Source organism: Dendropsophus ebraccatus, chromosome 6, assembly GCF_027789765.1.
Source record: "Dendropsophus ebraccatus isolate aDenEbr1 chromosome 6, aDenEbr1.pat, whole genome shotgun sequence".
NCBI lineage: Eukaryota > Metazoa > Chordata > Amphibia > Anura > Hylidae > Dendropsophus > Dendropsophus ebraccatus.
The window spans coordinates 139,009,141-139,035,338 of record NC_091459.1 but is presented as its reverse complement, the minus strand read 5'-3'; the positions used below and the strand labels follow the sequence as shown (position 1 = coordinate 139,035,338).

The following is a 26,198-nucleotide window of genomic DNA, read 5'->3' as shown; positions in this document are numbered from 1 at the left end:
TCAGGCTCCATAGAGCTCCATTATAAGTCCAACTCTTTTTTATTACTCCTAGCGGGGAGAGGATGCTCTGCTGCTCGTTCTCCTGATCAGTACCAGTAAGAACACTCAGACCCGGAACGATCTCTCTACGACATGTCAAAAGTTTTTTTTGTAAGGACAGTGACACTTAAAATATAAAGATACAGCGATATTGTGAAGTGAATGAGGCCTAATGTTTAGTTCTATGCATGGACAGCATATGGGAACGGTCACAAAAGAAAAAAGAGATTCACAGACATGTCAAACGATTTGATTGGTCGGGGTCTCACTGTTGAGACCCCCACAAATCAGGAGACCGAGTGTGCGCTGGCACATTTCACTCCCTGGCTCACAGCGATCTCCATTATAAGTCTATGGGGCTGCCGGGATGGAGGGGAGTGACACCAATTGATTATGTAGGTTATATAACTCTATTAAACAAAATGTAAATTTTTAAATAAAGTTGCAGCAGTAGGGGAGGACTCTTCTGCCATCACTGGCTGTGTCAGGAACTGCAGGCCTACACAGCACAGGGCTAATATGGACTTAAAGGGGTTATCCAGCGCTACAAAAACATGGCCACTTTTCCCCCTCTCTTGTCTCCAGCTCAGGTGCGGTTTGCAATTAAGCTCCATTTACTTCAATGGAACTGAGTTCCAAACCCCACATAATCTGGAGACAACAGTAGGGGGAAAGTGGACATGTTTTTGTAGCGCTGGATAACCCCTTTAAAGGGCCAACTCCAGCACTACAAAAAATTCTTTCAAATCAACTGGTGTCAGAAAGTGCCAAAGAATTTTTTTTAATTTACTTCTATTATAAAAAAAAATCTCCAGTCTCCCAGTACTTACCAGCTGCTGTATGTCCTACATATCTATGTCTATGACATACAGCAGCTGATAAGTACTGGGAGACTGGAGATTTTTTTTTATAATAGAAGTAAATTAAAAATCTCTAACACTTTCTGAGACCAGTTGATTTGAAAGAGAAAAAAATGCTGTAGTGGTCCTTTTATGATGGAGAACCGATCAGTCATCAGACAAACACTTGTTCATGGTTCAACCATTAAAGGGGTATTCCACTCAAACGTAACTTTTGATATGTTGCTGCCCATGGTGAGGCTAACAATTCCTTCCATACTTGTTATTATCTATTCAGTCTCCTTCCCCTAGTTCTCAGCTGCTGCTATCTGCTGAAGACACAAAATCTGTGTGTGAGCTTTTCTGTCTGTTAGGGATGGTCCGAACCCGCCGAGGTTCGGGTTCGGCTGAACCCAAACGCTCGGCATCGGATTACCGCTGTCTGCCCACTCCGTGCAGCGGGCGGATACAGCGGGAGGACCGCCTGGAAAACTGGGATACAGCCTATGGCTATGGCTGTATCCCAGTTTTCCAGGCGTTCCTCCCGCTGGATCCGCCTGCTGCACGGAGCGGGCAGACAGCGGTAATCATTGCGGATGGTTCGGGTTCGTACGAACTCTGTACGAACTTGGTTCGGACCATCCCTACTGTCTGTCCCCCTGTCCTCCCCCCTCCCTTCCGAGACGGCTGATGTAAACAAGTCCCTGGTAGGCTTTATCTGCAACATTGTAGCTTCTTTGTAATGCTGGGAGGGTTAATAACAGTGAGTTCATCAGCAACTTGACCTTAGATTCACCCTCTAAGTATTACAAAGCTGCAAAGTTTCAGATACAGCCTGCCGGAGACTTGTTTCATCAGCCGTCTCAGAGGGGAGGGGGGAGGAGGGGGAGAAAGAGAAAAAAGCTTCCCCATAGATTTTTGTGTCTTCAGCAGAAAGCAGCAGCTGAGAACTGGGGGAAGGAGACTGAATAGATAATAACAAGTATGGAAGGAATTGTTAGTCTCACCATAGGCAGCAACATATTAAAAGTTATGTTTGAGTGGAATACCCCTTTAACCTTATCTAATGTGTACGGCCACCTTAAAGGAGTGTGGGAACCATGGAGAGACGGCTTGCATTGGTGGTCGCACAGATGATCAGTCGCACAGCAGCAATGTTATTACTGGGCAGCGGTCATGTCTTGCACTAAAATTAGGGCTTATTGCACTTTGTTGCAAATATCATTGCTACTACATGCATTCCTGTGGCTATGAGAGTCTGGCGACTGGCCGCACTGATGCTGCGAAATACGACCTTACCGCTCCCATCACAACAGTGTAGCACTATGCGTCATGCCTCAGTACATATACAGTACACATGTAACCACCAACCATTCTACCGCATAGCCCTCTTCATCTATAAAAAAAACCCTACACTGGACAAGGGTTAGAAGGAAAGACTAATGTTTATCCTCCTCCTGTCTGATAGGGGAGGAGAGTCCCGGGCTGCACTATCCCTATATGACTGTGATGGGTTTATGGCCTGTGTAACACCTGGCCGTACCGTGTCCTCGCAACAAAAAGCAGCCTTGTGGCCGTGTTTATTTTTAATAAATCCACGGCTCGGCATGATGACTGTTTCCATCGGTCGGGATTCACATGGCATTCCTGCTGCAGTCTAGACCTCTGTGTCCGGCACATTCCACACCGCTCCGCTGGAAGTAACACATACACTACAGATCCCCTCCACCGCCATCACAGTATAAATCATCCCCCTAATCTCAAAACAATCCCAGCAATTATTCTCTAAGGAGGCAAAAAAAAAAAAAAACTTATTTCCCAACTCAAAGAGCAAAAGCGGCTACAGGATTGGGAGATCAAGTGTTTTCCCTGACAGCAAGCAGAGATCTTCAATTACTTAAGTAGCTGAAATGCAGTGCAATAGAAGGCTCAGGGTGACTCTGTATTCACTGTGCGGCCCCCCCAAACTACTACTACCTGATACCTTTGTGTAGCTGCAGTAAAGTCCTTTCTGGTGGTGCTTTGGTGAGGCCAAAAATCTAACTTTTATTGGGGTCTAGCCGTGTCAAAGAGGCGGGGCCTAGAGCGCTCGCGGCCCCCCCCCCCCCACATAACATAGTGACACCCTCTAGCTGGATCTGCTTCCTCTCTCCTTTACGCAAACTCCGTTGCGACCCAAACCGGCGCAGGTGTAGTGATGCGGCTGGCCTTCTCCTGCTAGCCTAGTGCATCACTGCGCCTGTGTCGGTTTATGTCGCAACGGCGTATGTGTAAAGGAGAGAGGACGCAGCTCCAGCCAGAGGACGTCGCTATGGTATGGGCGGCAACAGGCAGAGGAAAGCGGTGCAGGGCCAGGCCCATCCACACACACCACAGAGACAGTGTGGGACTGGCAACGTGACTGCATAAGAGTAAATGGCAAATCTGGCACCAAGAAAATTTTTGGGGTGAACTACCTCTTTAGGTTTTTTTTAAGGAATTTGATGGTATCTAATATTTGCGTATGGAAGTGTCCCATCTCCAGGACAACAAAGGATGGGGCATGTTGGATGAATAATCTGCATCACCTGCCCCTGCTCTTTCCTCTGGGGTCACATTAGGAGATGTAAACATCCTTATGTCTACAGACGGGGAGGGTTTATGTGATGTTTTACAGTTTTGCTAAGTGCCTCAGTCTCCCATCATTGGTTTGTGGCAGAGAGTGACACACTGTTGTAGGAGCGGATCTGTCAATCACATCCATGTACGTGCTTCACATATAATAGCACAGGATGAACATGACATTGTGGCCACACATCACCTGTTGTCACTTTTAATGTTTTTTAACATGTCATGGAGACAAGTCTAAATGTGTCTGGACTTCGAGGGGATCACTAGAATGAGCAGACTGAACACCCAGACCCCAAGCACAATCAAAATGTGGACGTTTCTGACATGACACAAGGTTTCTAAAGTGACAGTGCTCACTAAACCCTTAGGGGACACAGCCAGTTTTCATTTTTGCGCTTTCATTTTTTCCTCCTTGTGTATATAAGGCCATAGCACTTGCATTTTTCCACCTAGAGACGAGATGAGCCCTTATTTTTTGCGCCACTAATTGTAAAATTGTACTTTGCAATGGCAGATGTAATTTTTGCCTAAAATATGCAGTGAAATCAGAAAAAAAATTATATGTGTGTATGTGTGTGGTGTGGTGAGATTGAAAAAAAAAACAAAAAAAAACAAAAAACAATTTTTTTTTATTTGGGGGGGGGGGGGGGGGGTTGTTTTTACGCCACTTGCTGTAGGGTAAAACTGACTTTTTATACATGTTCCTCAAGTTAGTACAATTACAACGATATGTAACTTGTATAACCTTTATTGTATTTGATGGCTTTTAAAAAATTTAAACCTTTTTTAAAAAAAATATGTTTATTAAAATCACTCCATTCCCAGGCTTATAGCGCTTTTATCCTTTGGTCTATGGGGCTGTGTCAGGTGTCATTTTTTGCGCCATGATGTGTTCTTTCTATCGGTACCTTGATTGCGCATATACGACTTTTTGATCGCTTTTTATTACAATTTTTCTAGATTTGATGCGACCAAAAATGCGCAATTTTGCACTTTGGATTTTTTTGGCGCTTACGCCGTTTACCGTGCGAGATCAGGAATGTGATAAATTAATAGTTTGGGCAATTACGCACGCGGTGATATAAAACATATTTATTTATTTTTATTTATAAAATGGGAAAAGGGAGTGATTCAAACTTTTATTAGGGGAGGGGGCTTTTTATTAATAAACAAACATTTATTTACTTCTTTACACTTATACTAGAAGCCCCCCTGCGGTTAGGGTTATTCCCCCTGGGGTTAGGGTTATTCCCTCCTGGGGTTAGGGTTATTCCCCCCTGGGGTTAGAGTTATTCCCCCTGGGGTTAGCGTTATTCCCCCTGGGGTTAGGGTTATTCCCCCTGGGGTTAGGGTTATTCCCCCTGGGGTTAGGGTTATTCCCCCCTGGGGTTAGAGTTATTCCCCCTGGGGTTAGCGTTATTCCCCCTGGGGTTAGGGTTATTCCCCCTGGGGTTAGGGTTATTCATCCTGGGGTTAGGGTTATTCCCCCTGGGGTTAGGGTTATTCCCCCTGGGGTTAGGGTTATTCCCCCTGGGGTTAGGGTTATTCCCCCCTGGGGTTAGGGTTATTCCCCCCTGGGGTTAGGGTTATTCCCTCTGGGGGACTTCTAGTATGACTGCTCTGATCTCTCATAGAGATCTATGCAGTATAGATATACTGCATAGATCCATGAGATAGGCACTCTATTGCTTTCGGCTGCTGCAGCCGAAAGCAATAGTGCGCCGAGCCAGGATCAGCACCATAAAGGAGACCCCGGCCGGGTGAGGATACGGGGATCGCCATTCCGCGATACCCCCACTAGACCACCAGGGAAGGGGGACAGTATGTATTTAAATGCAGCTGTCAACTTTGTCTACTTAATTAGCGGGCACGGCGATTGAACCATGCCCGCTAATAGCCGCGGTCCCCAACTGCATATAGCACCTGGGATTGCGGCAGTTCACAGCGGGGTCGCCACGCGATCCCCCTCTGAAATCCCCTAGCGGCACCCCTTGCATAAAGTCCTGGTGCAGCTATGAGTTAAAGGGGATGTTCATAAAAAAAAAAAAATTCTAATCAACTGGTGCCAGGAAGTTATACAGATTTACTTTTAGGGTACAAACCCACTTGACGTATTTGCTGCGTGAATCAGTCTTAAAAATAAGCAGGCAAAACGCAGGTTGGCTTTATACAATTGTTCTGCGTTAAAATACGCAATTGCGTATTTTTGAAGCGTGAAGCTTGTTGTTAGCAAAGCATCAGTTGTTACCAACCTGTGCGAAAAAGCATGTAGCTTCACGCTTCAAAAATACGCAATTGCGTATTTTAACGCAGAACAATTGTATAAAGCCAACCTGCGTTTTGCCTGCTTATTTTTAAGACTGATTCACGCAGCAAATACGTCAAGTGGGTTTGTACCCTTATTGAAAAATTTCAACTCTTCCAGTACTTATTAGCTGCTGTATGCCCTGCAGGAAGTGGTGTATTGTCTCCAGTCTAGAGAGCAGGAGAGGTTTTCTATGGGGATTTGCTGCTGCTCTGGACAGTTCCTGACATGGACAGAGGTGGCAGCAGAGAGCACTGTGTCAGAGTGGAGAGAATACACCTCTTCCTGCAGGACATAAAGCAGCTGATAAGTACTGGAAGACTTAAGATTTCTTAATAGAAGTAAATTCCAAATCCCTGGCACTTTCTGGCACCAGTTGATTTGAAAGTTTTTGCGTTTTCTTTTTTTCCTCCTCGCCTTCTAAGACCCATAACTCTTTCATTTTTCCACCTATAGGACCGTGTGAGGGCTTGTTTTTTTCAGGAGCAGGTGTATTTTGTAATGGCATCTTTCAATCAGCCATAAAATGAATGAAGGAACCCCAAAATATCATTTATGGGGTAAATTTGTGTAAAAAAAAATGCGATTCCACAAATTTTGGGGGGCTTTCATGTTTACGTAATGCACTTTATGGTAAAAGTGACATTTTTTCTTCATTCTATAGGTCGGTCTGAACACAGCGATATGCAGGTTTACTAGGTTTTACAATTTTTATTAGCAGTAAAATATTTTTTTTTGCAAATTGGCATATTTAAAATGGCCCTATTGTAACTCCTGTAAAAAAATTTTTTATATATAAAATGTCATTTAAAAAAAGCAATCTCTGGTTTTTTTTTTTTTATTTTAATAGATTGGCCATAGCATAGCAGGGATCAGTGTTATCTGTGATCTTCTGATAGAGCCTGCCTGTGGCCTGTGGCAGACTCTACCAGAAGAGTTAAGACCTGACTGCTAAGTGATGCTCCTGTCACTTATAAACGCCGCATCGTTTAAGGGGTTAGCGGCGGGCAGACGCACGATCACAGCGGCCCGCCATTTAGGGTGAGGGCCTGGCTGCAGATAGCAGCTGGTCCTCACCGGCTATGAAGCAAGCTCAGCTCCTTAGCCCGCCCCATAGCCCGGAACCCCAGCAGGGCGTACATTTACGCCATCCTGCGTTAAGGCACAGGTTGCAGAGGCGTAAATGTACGCCTATAGTCGTTAAGGGGTTAAAATTACAATATTGATCAATAGTATGGTTTCAGAGATGATTTGCTGTCTTTGAGTCAATGATTTACTTTTCTTTTGTACCAAAAAGTAATTCCAGTTTGTGTCCCCTGCACATGTGAACATAGTGTACAGCTAGACGTGACCCCTGTTACCCGCTATGTGAGGGTTAATCTTATTACCATAGTCTTGGATGGGGGTTGTCCTCTATAAACTGAGAGGCGTCTTCAATCCCAACTTTTTCTATTAACGCCCGGCTGTCCCGTAGTGATCGGATTTCAAAGTTTATGATGTAATCCTTGTTGGGGTGCTCAGGGTCCTGCATGGGAGGAAAGGGATCCAGGTCTTATTACCAGAACTATATATATATATATATATATATATATATATATATATATATATATATATATATATATATATATACACTTACCGGCCACTTTATTAGGTACACCATGCTAGTAACGGGTTGGACCCCCTTTTGCCTTCAGAACTGCCTCAATTCTTGGTGGCATAGATACAACAAGGTGCTGGAAGCTTCCTCAGAGATTTTGGTCCATATTGACATGATGGCATCACACAGTTGCCGCAGATTTGTCGGCTGCACATCCATGAAGCGAATCTCCCGTTCCACCACATCCCAAAGATGCTCTATTGGATTGAGATCTGGTGACTGTGGAGGCCATTGGAGTACAGTGAACTCATTGTCATGTTCAAGCAGAAATCGAGACCAGGCAACGTTTTTCCAATCTTCTACTGTCCAATTTCGATGAGCTTGTGCAAATTGTAGCCTCAGTTTCCTGTTCTTAGCAGAAAGGAGTGGCACCCGGTGTGGTCTTCTGCTGCTGTAGCCCATCTGCCTCAAAGTTGGACGTACTGTGCGTTCAGAGATGCTCTTCTGCCTACCTTGGTTGTAACGGTTGGCTATTTGAGTCACTGTTGCCTTTCTATCAGCTCGAACCAGTCTGCCCATTCTCCTCTGACCTCTGGCATCAACAAGGCATTTCCGCCCACAGAACTGCCGCTCACTGGATGGTTTTTCTTTTTGGACCATTCTCTGTAAACCCTAGAGATGGTTGTGCGTGAAAATCCCAGTAGATCAGCAGTTTCGGAAATACTCAGACCAGCCCTTCTGGCACCAACAACCATGCCACGTTCAAAGGCACTCGTCACCTTTCTTCCCCATACTGATGCTCGGTTTGAACTGCAGGAGATTGTCTTGACCATGTCTACATGCCTAAATGCACTGAGTTGCCGCCATGTGATTGGCTGATTAGAAATTAAGTGGTAACGTGCAGTTGGACAGGTGTACCTAATAAAGTGGCCGCTGAGTATATATATATATATATATATATATATATATATATATATTATATATATAAAAACAGTTTACATCCATGGTATTCCTATGGAGAACACAGCACAAACCTTTAACAGCTCATCCAGAAGAACGGATTTTATCTCCAAGTCTTCAAAATTGCAGATATATCCTGATGTCTGAATAGGTTCCTGAAATCAGTAATAGTGAATGTAAAGGACGAGCGTCATCTAGATTTCTTTACAGCTACTGAAACACATCTGTTTTTATTTTCTGAATATGCTGTTATGGGGGCAGCCATTTTGAGTTTCTGCTCTGTTAAAGGGGTAGTTCAGCAAGAAAAAAAAATATATATATTTCAAATCAACCGGTGTCAGAGATTTTTTTTATTTACTTCCATTAAAAAATATCAAGTCTTCCAGTACTTATCAGCAGCTGTATGTCCTGCAGGAAGTGGTGTATTTTTTCCAGTCTTACACAGTGCTGCCACCTCTGTCCATGTCAGGAACTGTCCAGAGCAGCAGCAGCAGCAAATCCCCATAGAGAACCTCTCCTGCTCTCCAGACTGGAAAGAATACACCACTTCCTGCAGGACATACAACAGCTGATAAGTATTGGAAACATTGAGATTTTTTTTTTTAATATAAGGAAATTACTAATCTCTGGCACTTTCTGGCAGCAGTTAATTTGAATGAAAAGAATTTTGTTGAACTACCCCTTTAACAGCATTTGGATCTATGATTTACTGCAGATACAGGGATACAAAAAAAAAGCGAAATATTGGAGATTGACTTTTATGGGACACTTTTGTAGGCATGCTCTGTGACCTGTGCAGGGTGAGGGGGAGATGAGCTGTGACTTTCACCTATAGTGAATGGCCAGATCCCTTCTTATCTAGCTACTGGTGTCACCTGACTGGAAAGCTCCCTGTGATGAGGGGGATGAGGAGGTAACTCTTGAAAGGTTTTTTCTACATAACAAGAAGTGTCAGCATATTATCAGACAAAGGGACTGTAAAAACTGTAAGATTAAAGCGTAACTGCCATTTTAGGGTCATTTTTCTGAAAACAACAAATATCTATAGTACAAGCGATTTTAAGAAACTCTGTAATAGGTTTTATTTAACAAAAGAGTTTCCTTCTGTACTGAAAAAGCTGTTTTCCCAGGTCCCCCCTCACATCAGAAGAAGCAGGATTTCTGTGTCCATTATGCTCTATGGAGAGGGGAGGGGCTGAGAGGAGTGAGTGAGCACGGAGCAGTCCTGCACAGCACAACACCCTGCAATCTTCTCTCAGTAAGTTCATAGATAAGCACTGACCTTTCTGACCTCTGAATCCAGCGTTTTAGGTGCCCAGACAGTCTACAAACAGCTGACCTTCATGTCTCCTCTTCCTGCTCACTCATCCCCCCTCAGCTCCTCCCCCCTCCAGAGGATACAATGGACACAACAGAAGCCATCTTCACTGGCTTCTCTGTAATATAGATGGATTTGCCTGATAATGAACCAATAAGAATTGAAGGGGGGGGGGGCTGGGAAACTGCTTTTTGAGTAAAGAAAGAGGCTTTTTTGCTTAATAAAACCTTGTATAGAGTTTGTATAGCTGCTCTGAGAGGAGTCCAGACTGCGTGTAGAAACATTTACCTCTGGATCCAAGTTCCTGAAGACGTACATTCTAGTCTTCTCCATCATGGCAAACAGGTCTGGGTTGTCATTGGCCCACTTCATGTCCCAGACATCCTTACGCTCAAACTTAAGCTGCTCGCCAATGATCTGCTGTCCGGAATTATCTTCGTATCGAGCTTCCAAATCCAGAAATGTGAGAACTCCAGAGATATCTATAACAGCGAGACGACTGGAAAAGACGTCACAAGACTGGTCACTGGGTGGACACTGTAGACTAGACTGGTCACTGGGTGGACACTGTAGACTAGACTGGTCACTGGGTGGACACTGTAGACTAGACTGGTCACTGGGTGGACACTGTAGACTAGACTGGTCACTGGGTGGACACTGTAGACTAGACTGGTCACTGGGTGGACACTGTAGACTAGACTGGTCACTGGGTGGACACTGTAGACTAGACTGGTCACTGGGTGGACACTGTAGACAAGACTGGTCACTGGGTGGACACTGTAGACAAGACTGGTCACTGGGTGGACACTGTAGACTAGACTGGTCACTGGGTGGACACTGTAGACAAGCCTGGTCACTAGGTGGACACTGTAGACTAGACTGGTCACTGGGTGGACACTGTAGACTAGACTGGTCACTGGGTGGACACTGTAGACTAGACTGGTCACTGGGTGGACACTGTAGACAAGCCTGGTTACTGGGTGGACACTGTAGACAAGCCTGGTCACTAAGTGGACACTGTAGACTAGACTGAGCCACACTCTAGGGCCCTATTACACGGATCGATAATCATCTGAATCAGGTCTATTCAGTGGATAATCGCTTTGTGTAAAAGAGACAATGATCACCGGCTGATCGCGTCTTTAGGTCTGGACCTGAAATCATTGTCCACCGTCCGCCCATCGTCACATGTAATAGCAATGCGCGGCCAAATGGACTGTTATACATTACCTCTCCACGCTCCCGTCTTCTCCTGCCCTCTGCCTTCACTCCTGGTGCAGCAGCATCAGCTTCGGAGCAGTTTCTGAGCCGACAGGATGCTCAATCAATCACTGTCCGAGGCGGTCCCATCCAGTGATTTGCTGAGCGGCCTGTCAGCTCAGGGACTGCTCCGAAGCTGCACCAGGAGTGAAGACAGAGGGCAGGAGAAGACCTGTAAGGTATAACAGTTTAAGGCAAGGGCTGCATGGACATCGCTAACGATTATATATATATATATATATATATATATATATATATATATATATATATATACATACAGCCCTTGCTGCATGACGGTTGAGACATGTAACAAGCTCAGTAAACGATTGCAGATCTAGCAGATTCCGATCTAGTGCATGATCGTAATTGCGTTCTTTATACTGTTAAAAATGGGTGTTTACACTCAAAGAGGGACATTTATGAACAGTCCGCTCGAGGCGTACGCCAGGGAGAAGGTGCAGATTCGCCCCCTCTCCCTGGCATACGCCTGCCGTATCCCCCACTCGCCCAATGGGCGGACTGGGGGAGCTTGGGGGGGCGTGACAAGGCAGGAAGGAGGCGTGGCCTCCTCCCGTGCCTAATTTATCATAATGATAATGTCCGGCCGCCTCTTGTGTGCGCCTCTTAGTGAATCCTGTCGGGGGAAAGGGGGCGGGGCCTGATATAAGACCAGCGTACTTGAGAACGATTAACAATGATTTTGAGGTCAGCTTGAATGCCATCTACGACATGAGAGCGAGTTTTCGTTCGTAATTTGATCGTTCCCCCTTTTTTGCCAGAAGATTATGCCTTAAATGCGAACGATTCAACAATTTTTTTGCACTATAATTGTCCCGTGTAAAAGGCCCTTTAGAATAGGTGGCAACACGGAACATGGTAATGTATACAGGTCCTGTATAATGGATTACCTGGAGAAGCATATACTATCAAAATAAATATATATAGCTATAAAAAAACATGTACTAAAACACATTCATAAGTACACAGGGGCGTCTGTCAGAGATTTATGCTCCTACAATAAAGCCCCTTAAAGGGGTTGTCCAGCGAAAATCTTTTTCTTTCAAATCAACTGGTGTCAGCAAGTTATATAGATTTGTAATTTACTTCTATTAAAAAAATCTCAAGTCTTCCTATACTTATTAGCTGCTGTATGTCATGCAGGAAATGTTTTATTTTCAGTCTGACACAGTGCTCTCTGCTGACACCTCTGGCCGAGACAGGAACTGTCCAGAGCAGGAGAGGTTTTCTATGGGAATTCACAGAAAACCGAGACAGAGTTCCTGTCTCGGCCAGAGATGTCAGCGGAGAGCACTGTGTCAGACTGAAAATAAAACATTTCCTGCATGACATACAGCAGCTAATAAGTATAGGAAGACTTGAGATTTTTTTAATAGAAGTAAATTACAAATCTATATAACTTGCTGACACCAGTTGATTTTCGCTTGATAACCCCTTTAAACTGTAGTAGTGAGCAGCCTCCCAGATACAGCTGCACTGGTAACATGACACCCATGTCTGTAATATATAGGGTGTCATCCAACCTCTATAAGACATGTAGGAGACCATGACCATTATATTAGCCATAAGAAGGAGACTAACGTGAAGATGGGCATTTAGTTTTTAATCCTTGTTAAAATAGTAGATTTACCTGGAATTGCAGTTCATGCTCATCTGGTACGCCCGACAGGTCATGCTGTACTTCTGTACCAGAACCACGTTTGGCAGGCTGTATCTGTGTACAGTCCCTGACTCCCGTGCCTACACAATATGGAGAGGACGGTCAGCACAAAAAAAAAATGGCTGATTTGTGTCTTGTGTTTCTTGTATTTCCCCATGTCTTCCATGCATTTCCCTACCCTACCTTTCCATGAGGGAAGCCCCTGTATCTCCCTACTGACCTAGATCATAACTCCTATCATATTGGAAACACACGCGGAACCCTGGTTGTAAGTAGTAATGGTAATAAGGAATATGCGAATTGAGTCCTCTCAACTTTCTCCCTTACTCTTCTGCAAATAGATAGCAATAGGTTACCATAACACCACAACGTCCTATGGTAGGGACCCTATTGTCCCCCCTTTGTATACAGTAGCGGTCTTCGGCACAAAGCACCCCAATCGATCGCTTGGGGCCCCCAACACCAGGGGGGCCCCACACCCAGCTCTTGTGCTCAAGACCGCTGGACAGGGCCACTGCCCCGCTCGCTTCTGCGATCTGAACTGTAACTATGAGCACTCGTAATGAGCGCTCATAGTTACATGCAGCAGCAGAACTGACAGGGCAGGAGCCATTGGCTCCCTTCCTGTCAGTCACTCTTGTGGCCGCAGGAAGGGTTTTCCCTGCGGTCACAAGTGGCAGCTTTGTCCTTGTGGTGCTGTCGCTCCAGTGACATCACTAGAGCATCGGCGCCAGGACAAGGGGAGTGCGGCCTCTTGTGATCGCAGGGAAAACCCTTCCTACGGCCACAAGATTGAAGAGAAGAGGAGATGCCCGGACCCAGGTGAGTATAAGTGTTTGTTTTATTGTGTTATATGCTATATGGGAAGGGGAGCACACAGAGGTCTGTTTAACTGGGGGAGCGCACAGTGGGGGAATATATAAACGGGGGGAGCACACGGGGCTCTATATAAATGGGGGGAGCACACACGGCGGCTATATACCAGGGGGAGCACACAGGGGTGCTATATATAACTGGGGGAGCACACAGGGGGACTATAGACTACTGGGGCTTCACAGGGGGGTCTATATACTACTTGGGGCAGCAGAATGGGGTCTATATAAAACTGGGGGAGCACACAGGAGGTCTATATCAAAGTGGGGGAGAACACAGGGGGGGCTATATACTACTGGGGGAGCACACAGGGGGTCTATATACTACTGGTGGGGCACACAGGCAGTCGATATACTACTGGGGGAACATACAGGGGGTCTATATACAACTGGTGAGACACACAGGGGGTCTATATATAACTGGGGGAGCACACAGGGGTCTGTATACTACTGGGAGAGCACACAGGGGTTTAAATACTACTGGTGGGGCACACAGGGGGTCTATATACTACTGGGGCAACATACAGGAGGTCTATACTACTGGTGAGGCACACAGGGGGTCTATATACTACTGGGGGCAGCACACAGGGGGTCTATATATAACTGGGGGAGCACATAGGGGTCTGTATACTAGGGGCAGCACACAAGGGGTCTATATACTGCTGTAGGAGCACACAGGAGTCTATATACTACTGGAGGACTACACAGGGGTCTATATCCAAGTGGGGGAGCACACAGGAGGTCTATATCCAAGTGGCGGAGCACACAGGGGGCTAAATACCACTGAGGGAGAACACAGGCGGGCTATATACTAGTGGGGGAGCACACAGGGGGTATATACAACTGGGGGCAGCGCACAGTGGTTAGTACGACTGGGGGCAGCACACAGGGGGTCTATATACAACTGGGGCAGCACTCAGGAGGTCTATATACTTCTGGGGGAGCACACGGGGGCTATATATAACTGGGGGAGCACACAGGGGTCTATACACTACTGGGGGAAGCACACAAGGGGTATATACTACTGGGGCAGGACACAAGGGGTATATACTATTGGGGGCAGCACACAAAGGGTATTTACTACTGGCAGTAGCGCACAAGGGGTATATACTATTGGGGGCAGCACACAGCGGTCTACTGTTGTGGAGTGCATGTAGAGGGGGGGCCCCAGACATAACTTTGCTTGGGGCCCCAGAAATGCCAAGACCGCCCCTGTTTGCATATACAGAGTTCTTAGTAACATTCTTAAGCTTATAATCTGGACCGCATAAAGGATTTCTTGGTGGTCTTTCCCCTCAAAAATGCATGTTATTGTTGATGGACAGTGCCATAGGGGCGGAGCTTAACTGCCATTGTGCCCCATATCTCAGCCCAAATCAGCATCATAGGCCCCACCCCTTTGTGACATCATCAACGTCTAGGCCCGACCCCTCTGCAGCATCATTGGAATAGGCCAACCTAAATGCATAGCCCCCACCCTCTCTGTGACAGCCGGCTCAGAGGGGGCGGGGCCTAGGCCTCTAGCTTGGCCCATTCCGATGATGCTGCGGAGGGGGCGAGGCCTAGACGTCGATGACATCATGGAGGGCGCACGTCATATCACAACAGTCGTAAAGCACAGCTCATACGGCAATGTCCACCAACAATAACATGTATTTTTGAGGGGAGAGACCACCAAGAAATTATTAATACGGTTAGACATGAAATGTAATGAATATAAGCTTAAGAATAGTGCTGAAAACTTCTTATATGAAAGGAGGGGGGGGGGCAATATCACTTTAAGGGCCTGACCCTTTCTGCCTCTACCATATCCCAACACTATGTCATCCCTGCATTGTTCTCCCTCCCTTCACCTATGTTTATACCCCCTAGATGTGACACCCCCAGAGATGGAGGCCACAGCGGCTGTGTATACACGGACGCATCTTTGGCTTGGACTGTGACATACAATAATGTGAACACTTACCACAATTAGGACTCGATCGGACGCTGTAACTGAGCAGATCAGGTCCCTAGTCGCCTAAAATAATAAAAAAAAACATTATTTTGTAAATCACATTGAAGGAAGACGGTTGTTCTTGAGGACTGAACTGAAACCGCAAATACCTTACAAACGTTCTGCAAAGTTAAAGAGGTTGATGCCATCCCTTGGCATAAACCACTAAATGAGCCACTTACTTACCCCCTACCCCGACTCCCCCCGCTGCTGCAGTTGTGTCATTTTCAATCTTCAGCTGTGTACGCCTTCTGCCAATGATTAACTGGTGCCAGAGATTTAAAATTTACTTTTATTGAAAAATCTCCAGTCTTTTAGTACTTATCAGCTGCTGTATGTCCTGCAGGAAGTGGTGTATTTTCTCCAGTATGACACAGTGCTCTCTGCTGCCACCTCTGTCCATGTCAGGAACTGTCCAGAGCAACCTCTCCTGCTCTCCAGACTGAAAAGAATACATCATTTCCTGCAGGACATACTGCAGCTGATAAGTACTCGGGGACTTGAGATTTTTTTATTAGAAGTAAAATTACAAATCTTTTTGTAATTGTTGTGAAAAAATTTTGTGAACAACCCCTTTGAAGCTTTCTATAACCCATAGACGATCCTGGGCGTACTGGTACGTCTTTTGCTATGAAGCGCGCCCCGGAGCGGAGCACGCTTCATAGGAGGTGGGGGCAGGCTGCAGTGAGCAGCCGGCACCTCACCGTTGATGACAGGCTGCAGCGATCGCGCTGCATCGTGTCATTAACCCCTTAAACGACGCAATTGCGGCGCAAACACATCGTTTAAGTGTAAGTGACAGGGGAATCCCAATCGCTGTATCTGACCGCCAGAGGTCTCTTACCTCCCTCCGTGCGGTACGATGGGCTTTCGGCTCATTGAGCCTGCCACAGACAGGCTTAATGAGCTGAGCGCCTATTACACTGATCAATGCTATGCCTATGGCATAGCAATGATCAGTGTGTATAATGTAATAAGTGTATGTTCACGTCCCCCAGGGTGACTTAAAATGTGTTAAAAAAAAGTGAAAATCATTATTACACTACCTCAAAGCCCCTCCCCCAATAAAAGTTACAATCACCCCCCCTTTCCCATTATATAAATAAAACATATATAAAAAAAATAAAAATAAACATATAATATACCGTAGCGTGCGTAATTGTCCGATCTATTAAAATATAATAATCGTCATTGTGAACGGCATAAACAAAAAGAGGGAAAAAAGTGCGCGGATTGCTGATTTTTTGTTACATTATATATAAAAAAATAAATGATAAAAAGTGATCAAAACGTCCGATCTTCACAAATATGGTATTAATAAAAAATAGAGATCATGGCGGAAAAAATGACATCTCATACAGCCCTGTAGGTGAAAAACTTAAACCGTTATAAGCGTCACAATAGGCCCATTTTATTGATAACTAGTTGAAAAAAAAAAAAGGATTTCATCAAAAAAAATACAGTATATAACATTAGAGAATCAGTGCAAACCTGCATATGGATGTGTTCGGACTGACCTATAGAATAATGGTATCTTGTCACTTTTACCATATAGTGCATTACATAGACACAGGAACCCCCCAAACGTTACCATATTGCATTCTTTTTTACGATTTCACCAATTTATATCTTCATAAATAATAATTTCAGGGTTCCATCATACATGTTATGGTAGAATGAATATGCAAAAGAAGAGCCTCTATAGGCTCTTCTTTTGCATGTACATGTTTCCCAAGGGGCAATGCACCTAGGATTTCACTGCATTGAGCGCTTTCACTAGCAGCCGGCAGTGTTATCGTTTGGCTGGTCTCCCTGAGATCAGTGATGTGTTTCTCTTATGGTAGAATGAAAGACGCCATTACAAAGTACACCTATTTCTGCAAAAAAAAACAACAAGCCCTTAGATGGAAAACTGAAAGTGCTAGAGCTCTTAGAATGGGAGGAGGAAAAAAACTAAGCGCAAAAATGAAAATTTGCGCTGTCCACTGGGTCATTTTGGGCGTGGTCCTCAAAGGGTTAAAAGCGGTCATGTCCTTCACGCTGCCAACTATATTGATTTCTACTGAAATCCAAGTGGAGTGATGTTTGCTACCTCCTCCCTCCAGGTATTACGGAGATTTAAAATTTTTTTATCTTTCTTACCATTTACCATATAAAATGAATGTAAAACACGTCTGGCACCGGCCCGGACCCCCTGCTGCCAACACCTGTGCCAGGAACTGCATGACTGCTGATGCCCTGTCCCCTGTACACCCCGTTCTGATCGAGCTCTACTGTGCACACTGTGGAAGAGAGCCTCCCCCAGTGTATTGTATATTCTACAGCCCAGCTAGAACGCATGACAATATACAATACACTAGGGAAGGCTGTAGTTCTGTTAGACACGTTGGTGGCAGCAGAGGACCTTGTGTCACCTTCAACTGCTGGTTACATGCATGTTACACAAGAATGAGTTTTTTTATTTTTTTATATATATATATATATATATATATATATATATATATTAGAAAATGATATAACTTTATTAATACAATATATAAGAAGATCCTTGGAGCTGCAGCCAAGGCCTGAGTTCTGCGGTTCTTATACACATGACGGCTAATGTTTGAACAGTTCAAGAAGCAACTTGATCTTTCTGATACTTTTGTGATGCATAAAAACATTCAGTGACTGACACTTGATCAGGCTGCACTACTCTAATAGATCTAATTTTTTTCATACACTTCCACAGGGTTTGCGCGCACTCGATAAGGTCATGTGACAGGTGGATGGACATGTGACCAGGTCCCCAGTTCTGGAAGTTGGTTGTGATATCCAGTGGGTAGATGATATATGTTTGTGGCTGTAAAACCCCTTTTAAGCAGGAACTATTTAGAGTAGGATCAGCTGACCTTGTAAGAGAAAGTTTAAAAAAAAAATGACAATTTAAAGGGAAAGTTTAATCATAAAATGACTTATTGAAAAAATAATGTTTTTATGTTAGAGATTTTTAAAGAGTTTTTGGTGACTTTTTTTGAATTTTGAATGTTTCTGTCTATATTATAAAATAATCCTGAGATCTTGCAGTTTTCATTCTCACCACTGGGGTTAAAACTAAGCTGAGACTTCCTGTTGTGTCTGTGGTGATAAGAGGAGGCTGCTGTAAAGTGATCTACCTGTACAGCATTGCAGGGTCATGTGACACTAGTAAATGGAGGAGATAATAGCAGCTCGCTGTGGAATAACCTCTTTACAGGTCACAGAGCGCGCTCAGTAATGTCTCTCATTTATCTCAAGGGGACAGAGTCTGTATATTGTCGTCTATGTCCATGAGGTTTGCTGTAAAGCGGGTCACTAAATGCTGTTAAGAACAGCCCATGCAAGATGGCCGCCCCCAAACCAATGTACAAAGTGAAATTAAAAAAATTTACAGTCAGAAAATACAAACAGATTAGAATAAAAGAACACGTTTTAGTATCTGACTCTAATCAGTAAGAGAAAATTTAGGGAACACATTCCCTTTAATACATTAGACTATTTTCCTATATGCGCTTACCGCTAAAGCTTTATTGAAATCCATGAGGCCTTCCCCAGCTCCAGACGGGGCTTCATCAATGTGAAACATCCTGCAAAACAGGCCGAAAAAATAATAAACTCTCCGCGATCCCTCTCGGCTGGTGAGACAGAGACACAGTGTACTGATGGTTACCTCTCTCGCCCCTCTTTTCTGGTCCGCAGCAGTTGATTGATCTCCATGGCTGTCAGCTTCTTGGCTACTCGGTATTGCCAGACATAGAAGGCTTCCTTAGATGCCGCTATAACATGGGTTTTTGTCATAGTAACAAACAAGGGAACTGTAGAAAGACAAAGATATGTTTGCTATTAGCTGCATCTATACAATCCAGGTATATTAAAGGGGTTAAAAAACATGAACACTTTCTTCCAGAGACAGCACTGCTCCTGTCTCCAGTTTGGGTGCAGGTTTTGTAACTCAGTTCCATTGAAGTGAAAGGAGCTTGACCTGGAGACAAGAGCGGTGCTGTCTCAGGAAGAAAGCGGCCATGTTTTTATAGCACTGGATAAACCATTTAATCTCTTCTACAATGGTTATACGTGTATTACAGTTACACAGGCTTGTCAGAAAATCAGATACAACTCCACAAAGCAGTTTCAGAGCTCTGTAAGGCCCCCAGACTCGCATGGTTCTACTCATAGGGGGTTTCATTTCTCTATCCAGTTCTTATCAGTATAAATACTAAAGTAGGCACTACATTCACGTTGACTCATCAATTTTCAAAGACTCACCTTTTAAGCAAACTATTGGATAAAACATAATTGATGGCACATAAAAAGAAGCATTTTAAAAACGTACGCCTTCCAGTACTTATCAGCTGCTGTATGTCCTGCAGGAAGTGGTGGATTCTCTGTCCATGTCAGTAATTGTCCAGAGCAGGAGAGGTTTTCTATGGGGATTTTCTGCTGTTCTGGACAGTTCCTGACATGGACAGAGGTGGCACTGGCAGATAATGTGGATGCCAGTGTCTAGCTGTATGCATGACAGCTGTTTCACACGGTATACATGCTTCTCCAGGTCTGTCCCAGTTGCTGTCACGCATACAGCTAGACACTGGCATCCACGTTGTCTGCACTACCCTGCACATATGGTTTAAGGATTCAGAAATAAAGCATTCAAAAATGGTGAGTGCCCTCTTATTATTCTTTTTTCATGTGACTTAAAGTGTCACTGTCGTTTAAATTTTTTTTTGCAGAAATCAATAGTACAGGTGATTTTAAGAAACTTTGTAATTGGGTTTATTAGCGAAAAATGCATTTTTATCATGAAAAAGCAGTTTGAAGCTCTCCCCCCTGTCTTCATGGTTCTCTTACGGAGAGGGGAGGGGTGGAGGGAGATGAGGCAACAAAACAGGACAACTAAGAGTTAATTTACAGCTACATCACCATCTATCTCCTCTGACAGTCAGCACTGACCTCTCTGACCTCTGAATACCGGCCTACACACAGCTCCCACTGTGTAATCCCTTGTTCTCTGCTCTCTGCTGGTTCCCTCCCCTCTCCATAGATTAGACAGGGCTCGACTGATGTAAAACAGTAGAGATTTCCTGATAATTTGCAGTGAATGAGAGAGAGGGGGGGGACCTGGGGAAAGTCTTTTTAAGGGTGCGTTCACACCTACAGGATCCACAGCTGATTTTCTGCTGCAGTTCTGCAGCAGGTTTCATTTAAAATAACTGAACACAGCATCAAATCTGCTACGGATCTGCTGCAGATCTGCTGCGGTTCCTGTAGGTGTGAACGCACCCTAAATGCAGATAATGGCAGATTTGCCTAATAAACCCAATTAAAAAGTTTCTTAAAATCACCCGGACTATTGATTTCTGAAAATAAATAAATAAATAAATAAATAAATAAGACAGTGACACTTTAAAACTAACCATTATTTCATGTCGTTTCACAAAACTTTCGACATGTAATAGAGACATGTCAAAAGTTTTGATCGGTCTGGGTCTGAGTGTTCAGACGCGTACCGATTGGGATATAGCGCTAAGCACGCTCCTCTTCCAGCTCTGTGTCATGTGATCAGTCGGGCTCCATAGAACTCCATTATAAGTCTTATCTTCGGTGCAGTTAGTCGTTTATTCCACAGTCCGGTAAGACTGTTAGGAGCACTGGGGCACCATTAGGAGCCTTTCCCGCCCCCATATTGACAATCTGCTCCATTGTCTATCATTAGAAAGGGGCAGGCTGGATCGGCACTATGGGGGCTATAGTTCCCTTTTAAAGCACCAGTGACTGCAGCCAATCATTAGCATCATCAACAGCATCACCATTAGGGCCAGTGCTCCTTGAAATATGCCAACACCTTATAGGCTAGGAATACCCCTTTAATAGCGCTGTTCTGACTGTAATTACATAGTCTCACTTCTGTTATGCTAAAATAAATGAAAAAAAAAAAACTAATTTCAGCATAAAATAAGGAAAAATGCAATGATAATAATAATAGTGGAGCTATAAAAATACTAATCTGAGATGACTGATGGTGTTTATGGGCTGAGAAATGGAATGATCCATAGGCGGACATGTTTGCATTCCTGGCTGCTTTGGGAGCTTCTTCCTCGTGTCTGAAGCCGAGGGATGGAGGAATTTTGCAGGCGGAGGATAAAATAGACATTTGGCAGTGTTTACTGTGGAGCTATGAAAGGTCCATTTGTTGGATGGAACAGAAGAGCCGGGAGACTATCAGAGGCCGATGAATGTACATAGCACTGTTTACTTTCTGCGGAAGGTGCCGGATCTAAAGGTATAAATTCTCACTTGTGAATGACAGGTCCGGGACATTGCGGAATATTATGTAATAAAGTAGCACCTACTGAATGGCAGCAAATAAAACAAGCTGGCGATTTGGTTTATGTTCTGGTTGATGGGGGGAATGTTATGCAATGGTGTGTGAGGGAGGCCATATATGACTGTCCACAGCCCTGGATCTATACAGGATAACCCTGTCTGAGGGCGCTCACGGGCATTTTATTACCAGCCATGCACAGTGAAAGACGCCATTATACTGGATGTAGCAGACAAGGGTTTGTCTTATGGTGAGATTACAAGTGGTTTTACTTAGGACTGCAGGGGATTCTCTACACAGAGTATAGAAAACCTGCACCCTTTTCTGCACCCAACATTTTTGGACCATATTTTACGGCTCAAAAAAAAAATTATTTTTTTTTTGCTTTGGAACATTTGTTGGGCCTGTTGTTTTTTCAGCCAAAATATGTTAAAAAAAAGTTCTTTCAAGTCTGGAGAGCAGGAGAGGTTTTCTATGGGGATTTGCTGCTGCTCTGGACAGTTCCTGACATGGACAGAGGTGGCAGCAGAGAGCACTGTGTCAGACTGGAAAGAATACACCACTTCCTGCAGGACATACAGCAGCTGCTAAGTACTGGAAGACTGGAGATTTTTTAATAGAAGTAAATCACAAATCTCTGGCACTTTCTGGCACCAGTTTATTTAAAATAAAAAAAATTTGATCGCCTACCCCTTTAATATACTTTTTTTGTCTATTACTTTGAGCGTACTAACTATGTTTGTGGATTATATTGGAGCTATATAAATCTATAATATCATATACTTCACTGAAATAGTTTCAACAGGATGATGCAAAGTCATAGAAAAAGAATAAAATAACTCAAAATTGACAAACTATGTAAACTTTGTAAAGAATGAGTTGGCGCTATACAAATAAAAGCATTATTATTATTATTATTATTATTATTATTATTACTTTTACAATACAGTTAAGATTTGGAGCCCTTCCTTAAAGAGGTACTTCAGGAAAAAAAAAAAAAACTTTTCCCCTAGCCACAGGATAGGGGAAAAGTAGGAGATCGCAGGGGGTCCTATGGAGCGACAAAGACCGAGTACAGCGCTCTTCTGGTGTACTCGTCTCTTTCCGACACTCAATAGGAAAGAATGGAGCCGCGGGCCAAAGACACAGCTTTACTCATTACACAGAAGCTGACCCGATACGGAGGTCAGTGGGGAATACAGAGGTCCGACCCCACGGGATCTCCTACTTTTCTCCTATCCACAAGTTGTTTTTTTCCTGGAATACCCCTTTAAATGTCAGACTGACAGACAGAAAAGAACAATACAATATAAAAAAGCCAATAAAGATTGTAACTAAAAGTAAAGTACACGCCATTGGGTCTCCTTACCTATATCTATGTACTTTGAATCCAGCGGGGTTCCAATAGAATTGCACAAGACGAGCACGTACTAAGAGGAAACCAAACAACTGTGATATTAGTGAGTCTAGAAATGGGAAGAGAAGACACTATGCGTGCACGTTCCCACGTGGCGGCTGCTGCATCATGATGCAGTGATGAATGACGGTACGTGATTCTGCAGGTAATATGCTACTGTAAGTTTTCTAATACAGTCGTACCACCACATCTAGGAGAGGGTTAATCTACATGCCGCAGCTGCAATATGGGAAGGCACCCTAATACCTGAGCTACGCTAGTATTGTTATGTATAGAATATCTAACCAGCGTTCATACGACATGACAGGGTGCACAGAGCCATCAATGACTAATATATTCCCATATAAAACATCCTAAATATATAGATCTTTAAAGGGGAACTAACAGCAGGTTAGACACCTCTAACCTGCTTATAAGTCCCTACAGGGTATTAGGTGCCAAGGATGAAGGTATGTTTCTTACCTTCATCCTCGGCGGCATTCCCATGCAGTTTGTAATGTCCTCCTGTGTCCAGTAAGGCCGTCTGGAGCACTGGGGGTAGGACTAGCGCCCCCTGAGCACCAGTCCAGCCTGCCCCGACCACCCACTCCACTAATACTCATAAGAAGGTGGCGGCAGGACAGGGGCAGATTGGTGCCCTGCCCCCAGTGGTGCAAACGGCCTTCCTGGTCAAAGGATCACACTACAAACTGCACGGGAATGGCGCCAAGGATGAAGGTAAGAGACGTACACTTTAGGGAGCTATCAGCAGGCTAGATTGGTCTAACCTGCTGATCGTTCCCCTTTAATAACAGGCAAAAACTATTCTGGGTCTGTAAACCCCGTTGTAGAATACAGCTGCTGTTTGGTCATGTACTTTCCATATCCTATTGTTATTTTCATGCAGTCATGTCTCTGGCCAGCGACAATATAAGTGTCACTGTCAATTCAATTTTTTTTGCAGAAATCAATAGAACAGGCAACTTTAAGAAACTTTGTAATTGGGTTTATTAGGAAAATATGCCATTATCTGCATTCAAAAAGACTTTCCCCAGGTCCCCCTCCCTCCTCTCTCTCATTCACTGCTCATTTATCAGGAAATCTTGACTAGTTTACATCAGTCGGGCCCTGTGTAACCTATGGAGAGGGGAGGAGGGAGATTAGTCACCAGCAGAGAGCAGAGAACAAAGGATTACACAGCAGGAGCTGTGTGAAAGACGGTATTCAGAGGTCAGAGAGGTCAGTGCTGACTTCAGAGGAGATAGTCTGGTGATGTAGCTGTTAATTAACTCTTTGTTGTCCTGTTTTGGTGCCTCATCTCCCTCAACCCCTCCTCTCTCCATAAAGAACAATGAAGACAGGGGGAGAACTTCAAACTGCTTTTTCATGCTAAAAATGCATTTTTCGGCTAATAAACCCAATTACAAAGTTTTTTATTAAATTGCCTGTACTATTGATTTCTGCAAATAAATAAATAAATAAAATGAAACAACAATGACACTTTAAGGGATCAGATGGCTACCTCCCACTGATGTCCCCGATAAACTACTCCTAAACTCCCACTGTCAGTAGATTACCAGGTAGTCCCATTCACTAGAGACTATTGGCTACCTGGCTCCTGGGATTTGGCTACACTAGACACTGCATTCATTGTGAGGGACACAACCATAGATCATTGCATGAAAAATGGATAAAACCTAAAAGAAATCCATCTTACCTGGGCTCCAGAGGATGACGCTCCCTGAAGACATGGAATAAAATATCATAGAATAAGCAAACAAAAATGAAACAGCAAAGTCAAACAAAAATGAATCCATCATGGTGGCCCATTACTTTCCTGTATGAACACAAGCAGATCAGCCATAGACCTCCCAGTGAGGAAAGACAGCCGGGATGGTGCATGATCACTAGTAAGGGTTGATCACTGTGAAAGATTCCCTTTAAAGCCATTGTACAGAATCAAAAAAGCTGTATGGCTGTATTCTACCAAAAACATTGCCACAAATGTCAGTGGGTTCTATCTGGTACTGACAATTGGCGCCATTTACTTTAGTGAAGCTGAGCTGCAACACACAAATCCAATGGCATTGCTTATGGGGGGGGGGGGAAGACTATTAAACTAGTGAACAGATCGGTGTATTACTTACATCATTCTACTATGTATTAGAAACAGTGGACCGGTTCTAAACCAAATCCCCATTGAAGATCGTGGGCTGCAGATATAGCTGATAGCCTATATAATGGGGTGCTCTCTCAAGATGCAATCAAAGCGATATTGTACAGTTCCAGCAAAGGAGAAAAGGAGAGGTGTCTGAGGAAGCGCGCATGCGCGCAGGAATCAGCTGCTGCACAGCGTCCCACGCTGACTGCTACACACTCTGGGAGATGTTTTAGATGTATTTGAATAAAGAAGAATTTTAAACGGTGAGTGCCTCTCCTTTTCTCCATTGCTGGAACTGTACTTACATCATTCTGTTGAGCCGTTCTCCTAATATGCAGGAAAATAGGCTTCTTGCCACACCCCTCCCTCCGCCCTCTAGCTGCAGATTGACAGGTAACTGACTATACACAGCATGGGTAGGTCAGCAGCTGGTGGGCAGAGTTTTCTGCTTCTCATGAATATCCAGGACTACTGGGCTCATGCACATAATGGAGAGGGCTACTTATTGTCCATGTTATTCAGGAGGAGGACATCATAAACCTACTGACAGAGTCTCTTTAAGGATCCTTACAGCAGCCCCTTCCAGTGAGAAAGTACAGACTTTTATACAGTGAAATGAACTTACTTAGTGGCATCTGCAGGATAATTCCTAATTCCCACAGTCCCTCAGACTTCTATATAATAATATGGTCGCTCAATCCAGATACAACATCTGTGACAGCACTACAGCATATGGCATTACAGAAAGAAGTAAGGAATATTACCTTTACCCTGTTAGTCTCTGCTTCACTGTCATCCTGAAAAGAGGAAAACATTTATTACAGCCA

At 44.1% G+C, this 26,198-nt stretch overlaps 1 protein-coding gene across 2 annotated transcripts in view; it reads right to left on the bottom strand.

The window, feature by feature from the left end:
- Positions 1-26,198, bottom strand: part of WDR35 (WD repeat domain 35) — a 56,294-nt gene that overhangs the window by 12,544 nt on the left and 17,552 nt on the right. The window contains exons 11-20 of one of the 2 annotated variants that reach the window (XM_069973135.1): positions 26,136-26,168; positions 24,928-24,951; positions 23,184-23,244; positions 19,163-19,307; positions 19,010-19,079; positions 15,445-15,498; positions 12,577-12,686; positions 9,957-10,167; positions 8,425-8,505; positions 7,182-7,318 (exon numbers count right to left, since the gene is read on the bottom strand). In XM_069973135.1, the coding sequence (XP_069829236.1) occupies positions 7,182-7,318; positions 8,425-8,505; positions 9,957-10,167; positions 12,577-12,686; positions 15,445-15,498; positions 19,010-19,079; positions 19,163-19,307; positions 23,184-23,244; positions 24,928-24,951; positions 26,136-26,168 (926 nt within the window). The remainder of the gene's footprint in view (positions 1-7,181; positions 7,319-8,424; positions 8,506-9,956; positions 10,168-12,576; positions 12,687-15,444; positions 15,499-19,009; positions 19,080-19,162; positions 19,308-23,183; positions 23,245-24,927; positions 24,952-26,135; positions 26,169-26,198) is intronic. The other variant, XM_069973136.1, reaches the window with a different exon arrangement.